The 22,343-nt window shown below is 45.0% G+C and overlaps 1 protein-coding gene across 10 annotated transcripts in view; it reads right to left on the bottom strand.

Moving 5' to 3' along the window:
- The window catches only part of LOC110491868 (agrin), a 519,837-nt gene that overhangs the window by 38,144 nt on the left and 459,350 nt on the right, over window positions 1-22,343 (bottom strand). For all 10 annotated transcript variants that reach the window (XM_036946758.1, XM_036946756.1, XM_036946757.1 and 7 more), the window contains 7 exons: window positions 17,654-17,773; window positions 17,091-17,447; window positions 13,324-13,516; window positions 10,226-10,441; window positions 7,911-8,140; window positions 4,181-4,315; window positions 647-737 (listed from right to left, as the gene is read on the bottom strand). In XM_036946758.1, the coding sequence (XP_036802653.1) occupies window positions 647-737; window positions 4,181-4,315; window positions 7,911-8,140; window positions 10,226-10,441; window positions 13,324-13,516; window positions 17,091-17,447; window positions 17,654-17,773 (1,342 nt within the window). The remainder of the gene's footprint in view (window positions 1-646; window positions 738-4,180; window positions 4,316-7,910; window positions 8,141-10,225; window positions 10,442-13,323; window positions 13,517-17,090; window positions 17,448-17,653; window positions 17,774-22,343) is intronic.

A 22,343-nucleotide genomic window follows, 5' to 3' on the forward strand; every position in this document is an offset into this window, starting at 1 on the left:
GCTCTCCTCAAACAATAGAATTACATTTTTTTACAGTAATAGCTACTATAAATTGGACAGTGCAGTTATATTAATAATAATTTAAGCTTTCTGCCGATATAACACACTTATATGTACCGACATTTGTTGTTTCTCTAAAATCTGCAATTGTGACACTTGTCTACCATGCCTGTCTGTCTACTGTTATGTCTATCTGGTCTTTACATAATGTAACAATGTTGTATGTGACGATAGCTGTAGTTGTGTGTTATTTTGTGTAACCTACACAAGACTGAAAATAATTCCCACCATAGAGGACAACATAAACATTTAATAAATTATATTTCTATGGAATACTATTTCTAAGCAGCAGGACAATGATCTGTTCTGTTCCATTTTATTATATTCAATTCATCACAAGACTGTCCTGCTGGAGGCACAGCTTTAAGTATCTATCTTCCATTACATCAAGTTACAGCTCCCTGTGTACCTACTCCTGGAGATCAATATGCCTTTACGATACAGGACCAGAATACACTCAAATATCAGTGAAGGTGTCTTTGTGGACACACATGGTGTTGTGCATGTAATGCGTGGAGTGTGTGTGTGAGTATAGGTGTGTGAGTATATGTATGTCTGTGTGTAGTGAAATTTGCATTTGACTTACTGGAGATTGTGACCATAGGTGTGCAATCCCTTCAGCTCCAGGTAAGAGTCACCACTAAAGAACGGCATGTAGGCCCCTTTCTTGTCCGACACTGAAGATGAAACACAAATGGAATGCATTACAACAGACATTATGTCATCCTTACGATAGCACTATGCATGCTTATGACAGTAAGAAGGCTTATACAGTCTGTCAGGGGCACATTGGCTGAAGTAAGTGCTACCCACCCAGGCGGTCCATTTTGGATAACAATGGTGGCCTAGTCTTCACCCACACCGACACACACACAAACAGACAGTTTGGGGCTGCGAGGCTCTTTTCTTTGCTAATTAGTCGGGATTAGCTAACTGAGTCAGGGAGGGGAGGCAGACGCAGATGAGAAAGCTAATTAGCCATTGTGTAGGAAACGGCTAATGACGGAGAGGACAATAGGAGCACTGCTGCAGACACAACAAGGAAGTCTGCCGTCAAAGCAGCTGTCATAGTAAGGAAAGGAAAGAGTAACCTCGGAACTCAGACAGTGGATCAGGAGAAGAGTTCGGTTTCCTTAGCTGAATGCACACACACACACACACACACACACACACACACACACACACACACACACACACACACACACACACACACACACACACACACACACACACACACACACACATTTGAGAGGAGAATTGCACTTATGGTTTAAAAGACTGGCTATGTTTCTGCCATAAGGTACAGGGACTCAGATAAGTGAGTGACACGATAAAGGGAGATGGACAGTTGGAATCTAAAATCTCACACGAGTTCCAGCGAAGCAACTCTATGTAGTTGAATTGGGGACAGCAGCAGGGTACTAGGGAAAAACACTCTTGTACTTAGTATTAGTGAGTATAACTATGTCTACCAAGGGCTTCCTTCGAGTAGGCGGTTGGCGACACCACCTGTCTTTAACTGTTCCCAGTACAGCCCTTAAAGCATATTCGGCTGAATGATGGTTCTGTTACGTGATCCAGATCTTGTGTAGGCCAGACACTCAGGCTGAGTGACTTCTTCATTAATCAACATGGGAGGACTGATGTCATTAGTCATCTCATTGATTTAATTGAAGCCCTCAGAGTGTGAGATGCTCTTTCCCTCACAATGATTTTCAGTTCACCCCAATTGATTTTAAATCACCTGCTAACTGGGACTTACGGTGAGGCGAGAGGCGGTTCTCCTCAGGTGTTTGTCGAACCAGTCAGGTTAGGAAAGCGCGTGTGTGTGAGTGAATGATAAGCTTGGTGTTTTATTTTTTAAATCAAATGTTTGTAGTTTAAGTAGCGATGTGATACGACACATAAATACTGAAGTCAAAACACAGACTGATGTACATACTGTACTGACATGCTTTATAAACTCAGCAAAAAAAGAAACGCCCCTTTTTCAGGACCATGTGATTCAAAGATAATTAGTAAAAATCCAAATAACTTCACAGATCTTCATTGTAAAGGGTTTAAACACGGTTTCCCATGCTTGTTCAATGAACCATGAACATTTAATGAACATGCACCTGTGGAACAGTCGTTAAGACACTAACAGCTTACAGAAGGTAGGCAATTAAGGTCACAGTTATGAAAACTTAGGACACTAAAGAGGCCTTTCTACTGACTCTGAAAAACACCAGAAGAAAGATCCCAAGGGTCCCTGCTCATCTGCGTGTACGTGCCTTAGGCATGCTGCAAGGAGGAATGAGGACTGCAGATGTGGCCAGGGCAATAAATTGCAATGTCCGTACTGTGAGATGCCAAAGACAGCGCTATACAGGCAGACAGGATGGACAGCTGATCGTCCTCGCAGTGGCAGACCACGTGTAACAACACATGCACAGGATCGGTACATCCGAACATCACACCTGTGGGACAGGTACAGAATGACAACAACAACTGCCCGAGTTACACCAGGAACGCACAACACCTCCATCAGTGCTCAGACTGTCCGCAATAAGCTGAGAGAGGCTGGACTGAGGGCTTGTAGGCCTGTTGTAAGGCAGGTCCTCACCAGACATCACTGGCAACAACGTCGCCTATGGGCATAAACCCACCGTCGCTGGACCAGACAGGACTGGCAAAAAGTGCTCTTCACTGACGAGTCATGGTTTTGTCTCACCAGGGGTGATGGTCGGATTGGCGTTTATATCGTCGAATGAATGAGCGTTACACCGAGGCCTGTACACTGGAGCGGGATCGATTTGGAGGTGGAGAGTCAGTCATGGTCTGGGGCGGTGTGTCACAGCATCATTGGACTGAGCTTGTTGTCATGCAGGCAATCTCAACTCAGTGCGTTACAGGGAAGGCATCCTCCTCCCTCATGTGGTACCTTTCCTGTAGGCTCATCCTGACATGACGCTCCAGCATGACAATGACACCAGCCATACTGCTCGTTCTGTGCATGATTTCCTGCAAGACAGAAACGATAGTGTTCTGCCATGCCCAGCAAAGAGCCTGGATCCGTTTTTGTCACCAAAGCCCCATATACTACCCACCACTGCAACCTGTATGCTCTCGTTGGCTGGCCCTCGCTTCATATTTATCGCCAAACCCACTGGCTCCAGGTCATCTATAAGTCTTTGCTAGGTAAAGCCCCACCTTATCTCAGCTCACTGGTCATCATAGCAGCACCCACGCACGCGCTCCAGCAGGTATATTTCACTGGTCACCCCCAAAGCCAATTCCTACTTTGGCGCCTTTCCTTCCAGTTCTCTGCTGCCAATGACTGGAACGAATTGCAAAAATCACTGAAGCTGGAGACTCATATCTCTCTTACTAACTTTAAGCATCAGCTGTCAGAGCAGCTCACAGATCATTGCACCTGTACATAGCCCATCCAACTACCTCATCCCCATATTGTTATTATTTTTTTCTCCTTTGCACCCCAGTATCTCTACTCTACTCTACATTGCTATTACTTCGCCACTACGGCCTATTTATTGACTTACCTCCCTAATCTTATTATTATTGACTGTACATTTGTTTATTCCATGTGTAACTCTGTGTTGTTGTTTGTGTCACGCTGCTTTGCTTTTTCTTGGGCAGGTCGCAGTTGTAAATGAGAACTTGTTTTCAACTGGCCTACCTGGTTAGAAAAAGGTGAAATAAAAAAATAATAATTCTCATTCCCATTGAGCACATCTGGAACCTGTTGGATCGGATGGTGATGGCTAGGGCCATTCCCCCCTGAAATATCCCGGAACTTGCAGATTCCTTGATTGAAGAGTGGGGTAACATCTCACAGCAAGAACCGACAAATCTGGTGTCGTCCATGAGGAGGAGATGCACTGAAGTACTTAATTATTAATGCAGCTGGTGCCCACACCAGATACTGACTGTTACTTTTGATTTTGACCCCCCCATGTTACACATGTTAAGTTTGCTGAAAATAAACGCAGTTGACAGTGAGAGGACATTTCTTTCTTTGCTGAGTTTATATCTCAGATACATGCTCACTCTCTCTCAAACACAGACACAAAAGGTTCAGCAGTAGGGATTTAACTTCTTTAAAAAGAGGTGCCAGTACCTTGCTCGCAATGGAGTCCTTCGCGGCCCATGGGACACTCACACTTATACCCTCCCTCTGGTTGCACCTGACACTGGGACGATGGGTGGCATCTGTTAGGCTCGCATGGATTGTGGGTGTCGGCGCACGTCGGACCTATATTTCACCATCAGCAAATTACAAAAAAAACACCCCAAGTTAGAACTCAAACCACAGAATCTTTATTCCATCTTCTCTTATAAAAACCAGGGTTGTATTCATTAGGCACCAAAAAGGGAAATAAGTGACAAAAAGGGAGGGACTACCTGAACTTGGGGCAGAAGACAAATTACTGCTGTTTTCTGTAACATATGGACAATTAAGTTCTATTCTAAGAAACTTTCCCATTTTCTATTGCAAACCGTTTTGCTACGGTATGCCCTAATTAATACAACCTAGGCCTTTCAGACCATTTTCCCTTCATTCCATGATTTCCTCAGTAATAGAGGTCCTTTTCTAATAGGATTTAGAAAGATTAAGGAAAGACCCAGGCACCGTCTTGCTGTTTTGCAGTCATGCGTATGGAGACGGTTCTTGGCTGTGGGAGAGGTGTCTGAAATGGCTCCCGGATGGCTAAATTGGCTTTGCCCTACGCTAGCCAGGACGCATCCCAATTCAGCTGTCATTATTTAAGTAGCCAGAGCTGCCTGAGGCGAGGAGAATGCTGTAATTAACCCCTTCCGCTGAGTTCTATTACACTCTTTCTCATCAATTTCTCCTGTTACTCACTCTCTCTCGCACACACATACACACTCTTTCTCTCGTCTCTCTCCCTCCCTCTTACTCCATCTCCCTCTCTCTCTTGTCTCTGACCAACTCTCTCGTTATCTCTCTCAGAACTATCTTCCTGACCCTAACCAGTCAGGCTTCAAGGCAGCTCATTCAACTGAGACCGCTCTCCTCTGTGTCACAGACGCTCTTCCGCTCTGCTACAGCGGACTCGCTCTCTTCTGTTTTCATCCTCCCAGATCTATCTGCTGCCTTCAACAGATCATCTTCGTCACCTTCGCAGGGTTGGGTGTCTCAGGATCTGCAAACACTTGGATTGCATCCTACCTGACAGGTCGCCTGTGACTGCACTACGTGCTCTCACTACTGGTGTCCCCCAGGGCTCGGTCCTAGGACCGCTCCTCTTTTCTCTTTACATCAAGTCACTTGGCTCTGTCATATCTTCACATTGTGTCTTCTATCATTGCTATGCGGATGACACTCAACTACTCTTCTCCTTCGACTCTTCTGACGCACAGGTAGCGACATGCATCTCTGCATGCCTGGCAGACATCTCAGCTTGGATGTCGGCCCACCACCTCAAGCTCAAGCTCAAGCCCAACAAAACGGAGCTACTCATCCTCCCGGGGAAGGCCTGCCCGCTCCAAGACCTCTCCATCATGGTTGACAACTCCATGGTGTCCCCCTCCAAGAGTGCAAAGATCCTTGGCCTGACCCTGGACAAGACACTGTCGTTCTCTGCAAACATCAAAGCAGTGACTTGCTCCTGCAGTCACTGCTTTGAAGAGTACAACCTTTCCTCACACAGGTAGTGGTGCAGGTCCTAATCCAGGCACTTATCTCCTGTCTAGACTAATGCAACTCTCTGTTGGCTGGGCTCCCCGCTTGTGCCATCAAACACCTGCAACTTATCCATAATGCCGCAGCCCGCCTTGTGTTCAACCTTCCTAAGTTGTCCCATGTCACACCGCTCCTCTGCACACTCCACTGGCTTCCAGTCGAAGCTCGCATCATCTTCAAGACCCTGGTTCTTGTCTATGGAGCTGCAAGGGGAACTGCCCCTTCGTGCATTAGGCTATGCTCAAACCCTACACCCCAACCCAAGCACTGCATTCTGCCACCTCTGGTCTCTTGGCCCTCCCACCCCTATGGGAGGGCAGCTCCCACTCGGCCCAGTCAAAGCTCTTCTCAGTCCTGGACCCCAATGGTGGAACCAGCTTCCCTCTAAAGTCAGGACAGCGGAGTACCTGCCCATCTTACGAAAACATCTGAAACCCTACCTCTTTGAAGACTATCTTAAATAACACTCACTCTGCCCCTGACACTGCACTTGGACCACTGTAAGAGAGGAGAGAGGGGTAAAGGCCAGGCGATGGGGAGCATTTGGTTATAGTCTTCAATGGGTTCCTTTACTGCACTACACCTAATCCCAGACAAGTCTTAAACAAGACAGAGGCAACGTGCTGTGAGCTTTTCAAATGGCTAAATTCTGACTGCGGTTTATTCCTCAGACATTGGTTCAAATAGTATTGGCTCGCTTTCAAATACCTTTGAGCAGCCTAAGGAGGAGTGCAGTGTGGGGTAATCATGGGTCCAAAAAGTTGGAGCCGTTCCGAAATGGATCTGGGGCTTTCCCACCCAGACCCGATATGCATAAATAAACAATGTAATCTAGAGACCCGTTTCGAACAGACCCGAAGACAACTAGAACCTTTCCGTACAGACCTGATCGGGCCCAGATCCGATCCGAGTGGGGGAAGTCACAGAAAAGTATTTGTATAAGTTACTTTATTAACCGGAGAAGATAAAGCGCAAGAGGAAGGGAGATGCCGCTCTAGTAGGCGGGGGAGGGGCCGTTCTGTGAGCGAGTGACAATGTGAGGAGGGAGGGAGATGCCGCTCTAGTAGGCGGGGGAGGGGCCATACTGTGAGCGAGTGACAATATGAGGAGGGAGGGAGCTGCCGCTCTAGTAGGCGGGGGAGGGGCCATACTGTGAGCGAGTGACAATGTGAGGAGGGAGGGAGAAGTGAGAGACGGCAACCAACCAAGCCGACTCGCGCCATAGTAGACTAATAGCTGCCTTAGCTAGGCTATTTATCATCAAATATGAGTACGTGGTACCCATCTTGACTGCATCAAACCGGGAGAAGCTAATTTAGATAGCTAATGTTAGCTAGCTAGGCTAACTGAGGTTGCAGTGCATGCGCTTTCTCATCCTAGAGTTACAAATAACAACAACTCCAATTCAGAATACTAAGATGCAGCCTTTCTGTTGGCTCTTGGTCGTTGAAGCCTAACCCTCTACTTTAACTTTTAATTCCATCTTCCATTGGTTAGATAGCTCCTAACTTTTGCCACACATGGAGAGAGGCTATATGACCGTAGCCTGTTGCAGCAATGGCTGGCCAACCACAAGCTACACACGCCACAGTCCACACAAATGAAAAGCAAGAGCAGCAACATAAATAAGAAGATATTTCTCTCTCTCTCTACTGCAGCAGTCACGTTCAGATCTGTACGTGCCCTTCCAAACAAGTCAGTTACAATTACATATACCCAAGATCGAGACAAACTATATCAGATCCGACCCAGACCTGTGACATTATTTAGAATTCTGTATCCGGACTCGCTCGGGACCCGGACCGGGTCTCGGGTATTCGGGTACAGGTGGATCCATGAAGACCTCTACTGTGGGGACTATGTAATTTGGTTCTACTGTGCCAGGCAAGCTCAATCAAGTGCAGCTTAATTATTCAAATAAACAAAAACAAATACTATTTGTGAAGTCAAATCTACGGTGCCAAGAACTGAGATCTGAGTCATGTTCATTAGGGCCTGCAACAAAAAACATTTTGAGACGTGTTGCAATGGCGTTTCTCAATGGACAAGTCCAGGTAGTCCCTTGATGTTGCTATCCACTTTCAGACGTTTGGTGCCTAATGACCAGGACTCTGTTGTTAGAAAGAAAAAGTGTTTGGCTGACCGGAGTAGCTGTTGATGCACTTGCAGTGGAACATCTCAGCCTCCTTGACCTGGCAGGAGGCGCTGTTCTTACAGGGGTTCGGCTGGCACGGGTTGTTGCCGCACTCGCCTACGCCGGTGCCGTAGAGCACGTTGCCACCCTTCTCCTGCAGGTTGTACACCAGGTTGTTGACGTCCAGCGTGCGAACACAGCCAACAAGACCTGTACCGGTGGAGGTCCTCTCCTTCACACTAAGAGAGAAGAGGATGGAGAGAGCGGGAGTGGGAGTGGGAGAGAGAGAGAAAGAGAGGAGAGTGGAGGGAGAGAGAGAGAGAGAGAGAGAGAGGAGAGAGGGAGAGAGAGGGAGTGAGAGAGACAGAGAGAGCAAGAGAGAGAAAGAGTGTGAATGACAATATACCATCAGCCATTCAATAGTTATTCAAATCAACTTAGTGAAAAATAGGAAAAATAAACACAGGTGCTGGACAGAAAAAACAAACAAATAATATGAAAAAAGCAATTACCTGCAGCTCTGCTAATGCTCACTGTGTACGCGTCTCAATAAACCAATATGGTACCGGAGAGTTCCGTACTGTACTGGTTTTATATAACTCAACAACTCCTTTCTCCATCAATATCCTTTTCTCTATATACAGTGCCTTGCGAAAGTATTCGGCCCCCTTGAACTTTGAGACCTTTTGCCACATTTCAGGCTTCAAACATAAATATATAAAACTGTATTTTTTTTGAGAAGAATCAACAGCAAGTGGGACACAATCATGAAGTGGAACGACATTTATTGGATATTTCAAACTTTTTTAACAAATCAAAAACTGAAAAAGTGGGCGTGCAAAATTATTCAGCCCCTTTACTTTCAGTGCAGCAAACTCTCTCCAGAAGTTCAGTGAGGATCTCTGAATGATCCAATGTTGACCTAAATGACTAATGATGATAAATACAATTCACCTGTGTGTAATCAAGTCTCCGTATAAATGCACCTGCACTGTGATAGTGTCAGAGGTCCGTTAAAAGCGCAGAGAGCATCATGAAGAACAAGGAACACACCAGGCAGGTCCGAGATACTGTTGTGAAGAAGTTTAAAGCTGGATTTGGATACAAAAAGATTTCCCAAGCTTTAAACATCCCAAGGAGCACTGTGCAAGCGATAATATTGAAATGGAAGGAGTATCAGACCACTGCAAATCTACCAAGACCTGGCCGTCCCTCTAAACTTTCAGCTCATACAAGGAGAAGACTGATCAGAGATGCAGCCAAGAGGCCCATGATCACTCTGGATGAACTGCAGAGATCTACAGCTGAGGTGGGAGACTCTGTCCATAGGACAACAATCAGTCGTATATTGCACAAATCTGGCCTTTATGGAAGAGTGGCCATTTCTTAAAGATATCCATAAAAAGTGTTGTTTAAAGTTTGCCACAAGCCACCTGGGAGACACACCAAACATGTAGAAGGTGCTCTGGTCAGATGAAACCAAAATTGAACTTTTTGGCAACAATGCAAAACGTTATGTTTGGCGTAAAAGCAACACAGCTGAACACACCATCCCCACTGTCAAACATGGTGGTGGCAGCATCATGGTTTGGGCTTGCTTTTCTTCAGCAGGGACAGGGAAGATGGTTAAAATTGATGGGAAGATGGATGGAGCCAAATACAGGACCATTCTGGAAGAAAACCTGATGGAGTCTGCAAAAGACCTGAGACTGGGACGGAGATGTGTCTTCCAACAAGACAATGATCCAAAACATAAAGCAAAATCTACAATGGAATGGTTCAAAAATAAACATATCCAGGTGTTAGAATGGCCAAGTCAAAGTCCAGACCTGAATCCAATCGAGAATCTGTGGAAAGAACTGAAAACTGCTGTTCACAAATGCTCTCCATCCAACCTCACTGAGCTCGAGCTGTTTTGCAAGGAGGAATGGGAAAAAATGTCAGTCTCTCGATGTGCAAAACTGATAGAGACATACCCCAAGCGACTTACAGCTGTAATCGCAGCAAAAGGTGGCGCTACAAAGTATTAACTTAAGGGGGCTGAATAATTTTGCACGCCCACTTTTTCAGTTTTTGATTTGTTAAAAAAGTTTGAAATATCCAATAAATGTCGTTCCACTTCATGATTGTGTCCCACTTGTTGTTGATTCTTCACAAAAAAATACACTTTTATATCTTTATGTTTGAAGCCTGAAATGTGGCAAAAGGTTGCAAAGTTCAAGGGGGCCGAATACTTTCGCAAGGCACTGTATATATACTAATCCATTACTAATTATATTGCTAACATACAACCATACTAATGCCATCTTCATGTTAGGCCTTACTCTGTCATCATGTCTTCGGGCACCCCTCCGATGAAGAGGTGTGTGTCCAGGTTGAGGCCGTCGGTTCCGGGGGGGCTGGCGCCCTCGATGTGGAGCTCGTCATCCACGCTCAGCACGGCGTTGCGCCGGTTCCTCGTCACCACCAGCTGGTACCAGCGACCCTGCTTCACCTGGACTTTACTGACCAGTGTGCCTGTGCCCGAGCCGGTGTTGAACCTAGGGATGGGTAGCAAACCATCATCTTTATATAATATGTTCAACGGAGATTCTGCATTGAAAGATGATTTTTAATCCAGGAATAGGTTTAAATCTGGATACAGGAAACTGGCCCATACTGCATATGTTTTTCAGTATATATATATTTTTTAAAGGAAGCAGATTAGAGGTTCATAGGTGCACCAGCTACACCCGATTAACTGCCCTACATGTACCTAAGGAAAACTTGGTTGAGAATTGATAGTATTATATTTCTCATAATCAATTGCCCTCAACTCTGTTTTCTAATGGGATTTTTATAGAGCTACTGTTGGAATGGAGGTCCATAATCATTTCTACACAGTTTCAATTTGATCTGAGTCATTTTAAAGTATATATATATATATATATATATATATATATATATATATATATATATATAAAGTACCAGGCAAACGTTTTAGAACACACTTACTCATTCCTTGGGTTTTCTTTATTTTTAACATTGTAGAATAATAGTGAAGACATCAATACTATGAAATAACACATATGGAATCATGTAGTAACCAAAAAAGTGTTAAACAAAACAAAATATATTTGAGATTTGAGATACTTGAAAGTAGCTACCCTTTGCCTTTATGACAGCTTTGCAAACTCTTGGTATTCTCTCAACCAGCTTCATGAGGTAGCCACCTGGAATGCATTTCAATGAACAGGTGTGGCTTTGTTCAAAGTTAAGTTGTGGAATTTCTTTCCTTCTTAATGTGTTTGAGCCAATCAGTTGTGTTGTGACAAAGTAGGGGTTGTATACAGAAGATAGCCCTATTTGGTAAAAGACCAAGTCCATATTATGGCAAGAACAGCTCAAATAAGCAACAGGAAATGACAGTCCATCATTACTTTAAGACATGAAGGTCAGTCAATACGGAACATTTTAAGAACTTTGAAAGTTTCTTCAAGTGCAATCGCAAAAAACATCAAGCGCTATGATGAAACTGGCTCTCATGAGGACCGCCACAGGAAAGAAAGTCCCAGAGTTACCTCTGATGCAGAGTACAAGTTGATTAAACTCAGATTGCAGCCCAAATAAATGCTTCACAGAGTTCAAGTAATAGACACAGCTCAATATCAACTATTCAGATGAGACTGTGTGAATCAGGCCATGGTCAAATGGCTGCAAAGAAACCACGTTTAAAGGACACCAATAGGAAGAAGAGACTTGCTTGGACCAAGAAACACGAGCAATGGGCATTAGACCGGTGGAAATCTGTCCTTTGGTCTGATGAGTCCAATTTTGAGATTTTGGGTTCCAACCGCCATGTCTTTGTGAGACGCAGATTAAGTGAATGGATGATCTCCACATGTGTGGTTCCCACCGTGAAGCATGGAGGAGGTGTGATGGTGTTGGGGTGCTTTGCTGGTGACACTGTCAGTGATTGATTTAGAATTCAAGGTACACTTAACCAGCATGGCTACCACAGCCTTCTGCAGTGATATGCCATCCCATCTGGTTTGCACTTAGTGGGAATATCATTTGTTATTCAACAGGACAATAACCCAACACACCTCCAGGCGGTATAAGGGCTTTTCGACCAAGAAGGAGAGTGATGTAGTGCTGCATCAGATGACCTGGCCTCCACAATCACCCGACCTCAACCCAATTGAGATGGTTTGGGATGAGTTGGACCACAGAGTGAAGGAAAAGCAGCCCAAAAATGCTTGCATGTGTGGGAACTCCTTCAAGACTGTTGGAAAAAGCATTCCAGGTTAAGATGGTTGAGAGAATGCCATGAGTTTGCAAAGCTGTCATCAAGGCAAAGGGTGGCTACTTTGAAGAATCTAAAATCTAAAATAGATTTAGATTTGTTTAACACTTTATTTGTTTACTACATGATTCCATATGTGTTATTTCCTAATTTGTATGTCTTCACTATTATTATACAATGTATAAAATAGTAGAAAATTAAGAAAATCCCTTGAATGAGTAGGTGGGTCAAAACTGGACTGGTACACCCCTTCAAATTAGTGGATTCGGCTATTTCAGTCACACCCGTTGCTGACATCTGTATAAAATAGAGCACACAGCCATGCAATCTCCATAAACAAACATTGGCAGTAGAATGGCCTGAAGAGCTCAGTGACTTTCAATGTGGCAGTCAGTTCATCAAATTTCTGCCTTGCTGGAGCTGCCCGGGTCAACTGTAAGCGCTGTCATTGTGGAGTGGAAACGTCTAGGAGCAACAACGGCTCAGCCGCTAAGTGGTAAGCCACAAAAGCTTACAGAACAGGACCCCTGAGTGTGTAAAAATGGTCTGTCCTCGGTTGCAACACTCATTACCGAGTTCCAAACTACCTCTGGAAGCAACGTCAGCACAATAACTGTTCGTCGGGAGCTTCATGAAATGGGTTTCCATGGCCGAGCACCCCCACACAAGCCTGAGATCACCATGTGCAATGCCAAGAGCCCTGACCTCAAACCTATCGAACACCTTTGGGAAAAATTGGAATGCCAACTGCGAGCCAGACCAAATTGCCAAACATCAGTGCCTGACCTCACTAATGCTCTTGTCCCTGCAGCAATGTTCCAACATCTAATGGAAAGACTTCCATGGAGAGTGGAGGCTGTTAGAGCAGCAAAGGGGGGGACCAACTCCATGTTAATGCCCATGATTTTGGAATGAGATGTTCGACAAGCAAGTCTCCACATACTTTTGGTCATGTAGTGTACATGTCATTTTTTTACTCAAACCACCCGCAGACCGGATTGGACACCTCCACGGGCCGGATCCGGGCCGTATGTTTTTACACCCTGATCTACAGCTTGCTATCAATGCCCTTTGACACAACTGAACCTCTTCCTGTTTTGTCCCTTCCTGTTCTATCACCTCCACCCGTCCACTCACTTGAGCTCCACCTTGCCATTGACCAGGGTGAGAGACAGGAAGTCCTTCTTGCCATCCTGGCCGTTGAAGAGCAGGATGCCCGTCATCTCGGCCACCCTGAACTCCATGGCGATACGGACCGTGTGATAGGCCCTCATGGTGTCGAAGGCCAGATAGGACTTACCCCCGAATGACGGGATGAAGTATGTGATCACTGGGAAGAAGAGAGGGGTATTTATTTTTGGTAATACCAATTATCCCACTGATGACATGCTTTAAAAAATCTTTGAGCTAATAAAATTCATAAAATAAGAAGGAAAGTTTTACATCTTCCTAAGTCTGAGGTGGTTTTAACCTTCCAGACTTGAAATTGTATCAACTCGCTACCCAAGTCTTTTACTTGGGACATATAGTTAAATGCATCAAAGAGAAACAATGGGTATATATTGAAGATGCTCATGCTCACTCCCAGAATATTTTTACATGTCTATTTTCAAAGGATAAAGCTAAGAACATTAACTTCATAGTAAAGAACACTATAATAATATGGAAGAAAATGAAACGTATTCTACAAGAACCAATATCCCTCTCTAAAAACACAACCTTATGGTACAATCCTTGGAAAGCTTTTGAGAATTCACAGATAAATTGGAACACTATAGGCATAGAAACCGTAAATGACTTGGTAACAGGAAATACATGTATTACCGTAACAGAATTAAAAGGTACCAATAAAGAGAGTTTCAAATATATGCAACTTAAAAGTTATATATCACAAACTTTTGAGTTAAAATCTTTTGTACATCAGAGCAACCTTGAGGGAATCTTATTTGAGTCAGAAAATGTTCATATGATAGATAAGATATACACAATCATAACGACGTCGTAATCCATGCTTTCTGGGAATGCTATAAAGTCCGGAGTTTGTGGGCGAAACTACAAAGTGAAGTATTGCAAAGTCAGAAGTATTGCAATGGAAACTTACTTCTAATCCGCTGTCTGTATATTTCAAGATATAGCATATGGGGGTGTAGTGAGATACCCAATGGGTTGGACGATTCTCTTCTCATCACTCATCTTGAAAAAAACATATACTAAAAACTACTAAAAACTTAGAAGTCAATCCGCCATCATTGACACAATGGAAAAATCGAATGATTTATTATTGAAGTAGCATCGGCGAGAAGAAAAATAAATTGGTATAATTTAAGGCGAAGTGGCCAACAATAATGCAGGCACTGGGGATGGGGGTGTGAGCATGCAGGTCTGGGCAGAGGAGATGTAGTCATTGTTTGTGTGTGTCTGTAAATTGTTGTTCGTACAGTTGGAGACAAGAGCCTAGTTAAAGTAATATAGCCTAGCCTAGCTAGGTAGGTCATACAGTAAGCTCAACAGACAGATGTGTGGAAAGAGAGACCCTGTGACTTACAGAACATGTGCTGGTCTGTATCGTCAGGTAGAAAAGGACAGCTTGATGATGCATTTTCGATTTTATACTTGGAGTTTTGACACGAATGCACACATGAACGCACACACACACACAAAACTAAGGTTACGTATGGAACCATGGTTATGTGAGCTATATGGATCACTCCAATATATTGGTAACACTCCGCTTCGGAGGGATACATCAGAGGTGAGGATTTACAGATATACTCCTGTGTCACGCTGGGGTTCGCCCCTATATATAGACCCCATGATCATGACACATGTTCTCTAGCACTGTAGAGGATTGGAGTGATCCATATAATTTACATACGTTGCGTATTATGTTTCACTATATTGGATCACTCCAGAGGGACCTGGCCAGGCAGCGCGGGACCGAGACGCAGGGGCCGTCGATGTGGAAGGGAGGTCCTGGCACAGTCCCCATAAGGGGAGGAAACGCCCAGGACTGCTGAACCAACTGCAGAGGGAGGTGCCACATTTACCCAATAGTGCCTAGCAAAAATGCAAGAGGAAGCCCAGCTGGCCGCAGCACAGATATCAGCGAGGGGCACTCTTCTCAGTAGTGCCCAGGACGCAGCCGCACCTCGTGTTGAATGTGCCACCACAGATCCCAGCACTGGACTTCCAGCCAGGAGGTATGCTGTCGTAATCGTGTCCACAGATATCAGCGAGGGGCACTCTTCTCAGTAGTGCCCAGGACACAGCCGCACCTCGTGTTGAATGTGCCACCACAGATCCCAGCACTGGACTTCCAGCCAGGAGGTATGCTGTCGTAATCGTGTCCACAGATATCAGCGAGGGGCACTCTTCTCAGTAGTGCCCAGGACGCAGCCGCACCTCGTGTTGAATGTGCCACCACAGATCCCAGCACTGGACTTCCAGCCAGGAGGTATGCTGTCGTAATCGTGTCCACGATCCAGTGAGAGAACCTCTGCTTTGATAGCCCAGCCCCCAGGACTCTCTCATCATAGCAGACAAAGAGCTGGTCTGTTGTTACCCCTGACCGTGTCCGCTCCACATAGGCAGCCAGTGCCGGAGGGTACAGGGCACAGCATGCCGGAGGGAGGCGCAGATTTCCCTGCCACTGCCGGGGGGTTGTAAGCAGAACCTTGGGGAGGAATGAGGGGTTGGGACGGAGAGATTATACTCCTCCCCCTGGGTCCATCCGGGAGCACTCAGAACTTACTGAAAGAACATGGAGCTCACCCATCCTCTTCATGGAAGTAATCGCTAACAAGAAAGCCAACTTCATAGAGAGGTGTTTCAGGGAGGCAGACTCGAAAGGCGGCTTTGCCAAGGCTGCCAAGACCACATCCAGATCCCAGCTCGTCATTGAACGGGTCCTAGCTGGACGCAGGCAACGAACCCCCTTCATAAACCTGGAGAACAAAGGATAGCGCCCCACCGGCCTGTCCATCCACCCCACAAGGCAGGAAGATATAGTGGCCAAATATCCTCTCAGTGTAGAGGCTGCCAAGCCCTCATCCAAGCGAGACTGTACCTCAAACCATTGCGGGCGTCTACCGAGAAAATGAAAGAGAATGTGTGTCTATATATAGGGGCAGACCCCAGCCGTGACACAGGTGTACACGGGAGTAAATCTGCAAATCCTCAACCCGGATGCATCCCTCCACCGCGTACACACTTGTTTCTCTCACTCTGCCATTACATTATCATCTTTGTTCTCCAAACTCAACAAACTCCTGAGCCGTCTGTTTCTCTGTCCGCCTTTCTTTGTCTTGGGAGAATGTAGGCTGATGAAATCATCTTGTCTAATGATTTGATTGATTGATTTGAGGGAGGCTATGGGGCTGTCACTCACACACACTCTGACTTGAACACACATTTCCACCAGTTAATCCCGATCAAAGCAATTAGTGTAAATTATTTTAAGATGCAGCTGCGTGAGGTAATTTCTTATCAGAGAAACTAAGGGGAAAAAAGCTCTTGAGATTGCTCTGACAGCACTCAACACATGATTTTGGCGCTCGGCACAGAAGACACTGATTTGATATCAGTTTACTTTAGTGTTGACTAGTATAGTCTGATAACCTCGTTGGTTATTTACCTAGTGGTGTAGCAACGTTGATAGAGGTTGGATATCTATTGAGTTAAATAGACTGGGAGGTAAGCTGTATGGGTATGGGCATGGTCTTTGATGCAAGGTAGGGGTCACTTCAGCACTGTCATTTCAGGACATCAATACTTAAATAGAAACCTACTGTTCTCTTCTAGGATTGTGATCAATTCCATCTCCCTTTCAAAGTTCAGAGATGGAACCTAAGGTTTGTGTTTGTTTGTGTGTCGGTCAAGGAGGAGGGCGAGGGGGCACCACTCACATTTCTCGCAGACAGCGCCCCCTCTCCCGGCGGGGCAGATGCAGGTGAAATCGGCGCCGTCGTCCTCGCAGGTGCCGCCGTGGCGGCATGGGTGGGAGTCACAGGGCTGCTGAGCTTTGGTGTAGTGGGGCACAGGGCTGGTCCTGTGGAGGGGGGTGATAGTAATGGTGGGAGTGGGGGCCATGGTAGAAGGGGCGGCGGTGGTCCGGCGGCTGGTATAGGGACGGCGTGTGGTGCCCAGGGGACGGCGTGTGATGAAAGGGGAGTTGGGGTGCGGCAGGGTGGTGCTGGTGGCAGTGCTGGCAGTGGGGGTGGTGGCGGTAGCTCTGGTAGTGAAGTAGGGGAGGGAGAACAGGCCTGGTAGACAGATGAAGAGAGGGAGATTCAGAGAGAGAGAGAGCAAATGTCAAGGAGCATGTCAGTCTTGGACATTGATACAAGAACCAAAAAATGTCTACTCATGCTCGCATCGTCCTTCCTAAGAACATTTCATGTCCTCTCATGCTTCGTGTTTGTTACATTACATGTAAACAACGCAAGCCAATCCCCTGGGTGTGTCCTACCATAGTTGTTGAAGCGAATATTCTCCTCCTCTGGCTTCTTCACCACAATGGCTGTCTCCTTGGCTGCCTTCAGCTGCTTGAGCAGGGCTCCTTCAATGTCCTGCACCGTGAAACTGGTCTCTGTGGGACAACATGGAGGATAAAGACGTTCACAACAACCCAGAGGACACCACACACTTGGATAGCTGTACTTCTACGTATTTTATATATCACAGAGCTAGCACACCTGATTCAACTTGTCAACTAATTATAAAGCCATTGACTAGTTACAGTAAATTAGTTCCAGGGCTACCACAGAACTGTGAAACATTTGGTCCCAGAGGAGAGGTTTGAGAGACACTGATCTAGAAGACAGAGAAGCAATGTCCTGAAACGGCAGGACATTAGGAATGTCATTCCCCTCCCTCCATCCCATTGCAGTAAATATTTGCGAGAGCGATCGAGGCCGCTTGCGACAAGACAACGACACACCCAAGGGGACCAGTCATTCTCCTAACATCCAACAAAGTTCACTAAGGTTCAGATGAACCTTTCTCATAACATTTTCCACAGATGGCCATTTGAAATGGCCGACGCAGAGTTCCTTTATGGCAGTGTCTATTGTGCGGATGTAAAAGAGAAGAGGCGTGGAGAAGGGCAAAGTTTTTGGAGGTTTAATCCAATAGGGGAGAGGCACACACTAACCCTTGTTCACATTGGAAGTTCAAATCCAATTTTTTGTAATATCCGATTCTAATCTGTTATTTGTCCTGCAGTCTGAACGGCTAAAAATCACATGGAATCTCATATTTCAAGGCACATTTCAAACCACCTTCATAGATGGTTTGAAGTCGGATGCAAATCTTATTCCTGTCCATGCCACTTGTATCTGAATGATAAAATCTGATTTACTTGCCCTCAAGTGTTTTTTATACTTATTTGGCATATTTTATTGCTTGCTAGCTACTCTGTTGACAGTTAGGTAAGAACATGTGGTTGCTAACTCGTTAGCTAGTTACACTAGCTAGCTACACTACATGGCCAAAAGTATATTGACATGCTCGTCAAACATCTCATTCCAAAATCAAGGGCATTAATATGGAGTTGGTCCCCCCCCTTTGCTGCTATAACAATCTCCACTCTTCTGGGAAGGCTTTCCACTAGAACATTGCTGCAGGGACTTGCTTCCATTCGGCCACAAGAGCATTAGTGTGGTCAGGCACTGATGTTGGCGATTAGGCCTGGCTCGCACTCTGCATTCCAATTAATCTCAAAGGTGTTCGATGGGGTTGAGGTCAGGGCTCTGTGCAGGAGAGTCAAGTTCTTCCACACCGATCTCGACAAACCATTTCTGTATGGACCTCGCTTTGTGCACGGGGGCATTGTCATGCTGAAACAGGAAAGGACCTTCCCCAAACTGTTGCCACAAAGTTGGAAGCACAGAATCGTCTAGAATGTCATTGTGTGCTGTAGTGCTAAGATTTCACTTCACTGGAACTAAGGGGCCTAGCGCAAACCATGAAAAACAGCCCCAGACCACTATTCCACCTTCACCAAACTTTACAGTTGGCACTATGCATTGGGGCAGGTAGTGTTCTCCTGGCATCCGCCAAACCCAGATCAGTCCGTCGGACTGCCAGATGGTGTAGATTGATTCATCACTCCAGAGACGAGTTTCCACTGCTCCAGAGTCCAATGGCGGCAAACTTTACACAACTCCAGCCGACGCTTGGCATTGCGCATGGTGATCTTAGGCTGCTTGGCCAAGGAAACCCTTTTCAAGAAATTCCCGACAAACAGTTATTGTGCTGACGTTGCTACCAGAGGCAGTTTGGAACTCCGTAGTGAGTGTTGCAACTGAGGACATAGGATTTTTACGTGCTACACGCTTCAGAAATCGGAAGTCCAGTTCTGTGAGCTTGTGTGATCTACCACTTCGCGGCTGAGCAGTTGTTGCTCCTAGACATTTCCATTTCACAATAACAACACTTACAGTTGACCGGGGCAGCTCTGGTCGGAAAGGTGGCTTCCTATGACGGTGCCATGTTGAAAGTCACTGAGCTCTTCAGTAAGGCCATTCTACTGCTAATGTTTGTCTACGGAGATTGCATGGCTGTGTGCTCGATTTTATACACCGGTTGCAACGGGTGTGGCTGAAATAGCAGAATCCACACATTTTGGCCATGTAGGGTAGTTGACTGCTGTGCCTAGCCAAAAAGCAAAGGTGACAACAATTGGTTGTTAAATAACTTCTGAGTGATAGGAAGCACAAGCTCAACCACTAATCAGCGTACACTACTGTGCACACACCCGTCGTTACTATGACAACTAGCATAGCCATGTCAGCAAATGACTGTTGTCTGAACACACACACATCCGAATTAATCACTTGTAACTTGTTGTTTGGACAATCAGTATTCAAAAACAGAACTGATTTGAGCATTAAGGCCTGCAATGTGAACAATGCCTAACAGCACTCTGGGGCTGAAATGAACCCAGTTCTGAAAGACAACGCCACCAAGCTCACTGAGAGGATTTAATTGTTGTTGGTGTTGTTTTGTTAGTTTTTCCCTGTTGGCGCTTACAAATAACAAATACAACCCACGTCTGAAAAAGAGAATAACAATGAAAATAGCATAGCCACGGTCTAGTGTGTTTTGTAAAATGGAATGACTTCCTGAACAATAATGCCAGTGCAGTGATACACTGCCGTGGCCTTTTGCTTACATTGGCATTTAGAAACTTGTTTATATGTATAATGAATGTGCTACACTAGCCATAACTGTCACAGTCATTCTCTGGACCTAGTTTTGTCCCATGGAATAAATGTTGTGGATCTTTATGTTTTTCCTCAAAATCCTGGACTATTGGACCACCATTTTATTACGTTTGCAATTGCAACAAATAACCCCAACCAAGGAGCATCAAAAGTCGTGCTATAAATTCACAGACAACACAAAGATTCCTTGATGCCCTTTCAGACTCCCTCTGCCTACCCAACGACGTCAAAGGGCAAAAATCAGTTAACCACCTAACTGAGGAACTCAATTTAACCTTGCGCAATACCCTAGATGCAGTTGCACCCCTAAAAACATTTATCTTAAGAAACTAGCTCCCTGGTATACAGAAAATACCCGAGCTGTGAAGCAAGCTTCCAGAAAATTGGAACGGAAATGGCGCCACACCAAACTGGAAGTCTTCCGACTAGCTGGGAAAGACAGTACCGAAGAGCCCTCACTGCTGCTCAATCATCCTATTTTTCCAACTTAATTGAGGAAAATAAGAACAACACGAAATGTATTTTTGATACTGTCTCAAAGCTAACTAAAAAGCAGCATTCCCCAAGTGAGAATGGCTTTCACTTCATTAGTAATAAATTCATGAACTTCTTTGAGGAAAAGATCATGATTATTAGAAAGCAAATTACGGACTACTCTTTAAATCTGCGTATTCCTTCAAAGCTTAATTGTCCTGAGTCTGCACAATTCTGCCAGGACCGAGGATCAAGAGAGACACTCAAGTGTTTTAGTACTATATCTCTTGACACAATGATGAAAATAATCATGGCCTCTAAACCTCCAAGCTGCATACTGGACCCTATTCCAACTAAACTACTGAAAGAGCTGCTTCCTGTGCTTGGCCCTCCTATGTTGAACATAATAAACGGTTGTACCAAACTCATTAAAGGTGGCAGTAATAAAGCCTCTCTTGAAAAAGCCAAACCTTGACCCAGAAAATATAAAAAACGAATCGGCCTATATCGAATCTTCCATTCCTCTCAAAATTTTAGAAAAGGCTGTTGCGCAGCAACTCACTTCCTGAAGACAAACAATGTATACGAAATGCTTCAGTCTGGTTTTAGACCCCATCATAGCACTGAGACTGCACTTGTGAAGGTGGTAAATGACCTTTTAATGGCATCAGACCGAGGCTCTGCATCTGTCCTCATGCTCCTAGACCTTAGTGCTGCTTTTGATACCATCGATCACCACATTATTTTGGAGAGATTGGAAATCCAAATTGGTCTACACGGACAAGTTCTGGCCTGGTTTAGATCTTATCTGTCGGAAAGATATCAGTTTGTCTCTGTGAATGGTTTTCAGTGTTCCTCAAGGTTTCGTTTTAGGACCACTATTGTTTTCACTATATATTTTACCTCTTGGGGATGTCATTCGAAAACATAATGTTAACTATGCGGACAACACACAGCTGTACATTTCAATGAAACATGGTGAAGTCCCAAAATTGCCCTTGCTAGAAGCCTGTGTTTCAGACATAAGGAAGTGGATGGCTGCAAACTTTCTACTTTTAAACTCGGACAAAACAGAGATGCTTGTTCTAGGTCCCAAGAAACAAAGATATCTTCTGTTGAATCTGATAATTATTCTTAATGGTTGTACAGTCGTCTCAAATAAAACTGCGAAGGACCTCGGCGTTACTCTGGACCCTGATCTCTCTTTTGACGAACATATCAAGACTGTTTCAAGGACAGCTTTTTTCCATCTACGTAACATTGCAAAAATCTGAAACTTTCTGTCCAAAAATGATGCAGAAAAATTAATCCATGCTTTTGTTACTTCTAGGTTAGACTACTGCAATCCTCTACTTTCCGGCTACCTGGATAAAGCACTAAATAAACTTCAGTTAGTGCTAAATATGGCTGCTAGAATCCTGACTAGAACCAAAAGATTTGATCATATTACTCCAGTGC

Source organism: Oncorhynchus mykiss, chromosome 16 (assembly GCF_013265735.2).
Source record: "Oncorhynchus mykiss isolate Arlee chromosome 16, USDA_OmykA_1.1, whole genome shotgun sequence".
Classification (NCBI taxonomy): domain Eukaryota; kingdom Metazoa; phylum Chordata; class Actinopteri; order Salmoniformes; family Salmonidae; genus Oncorhynchus; species Oncorhynchus mykiss.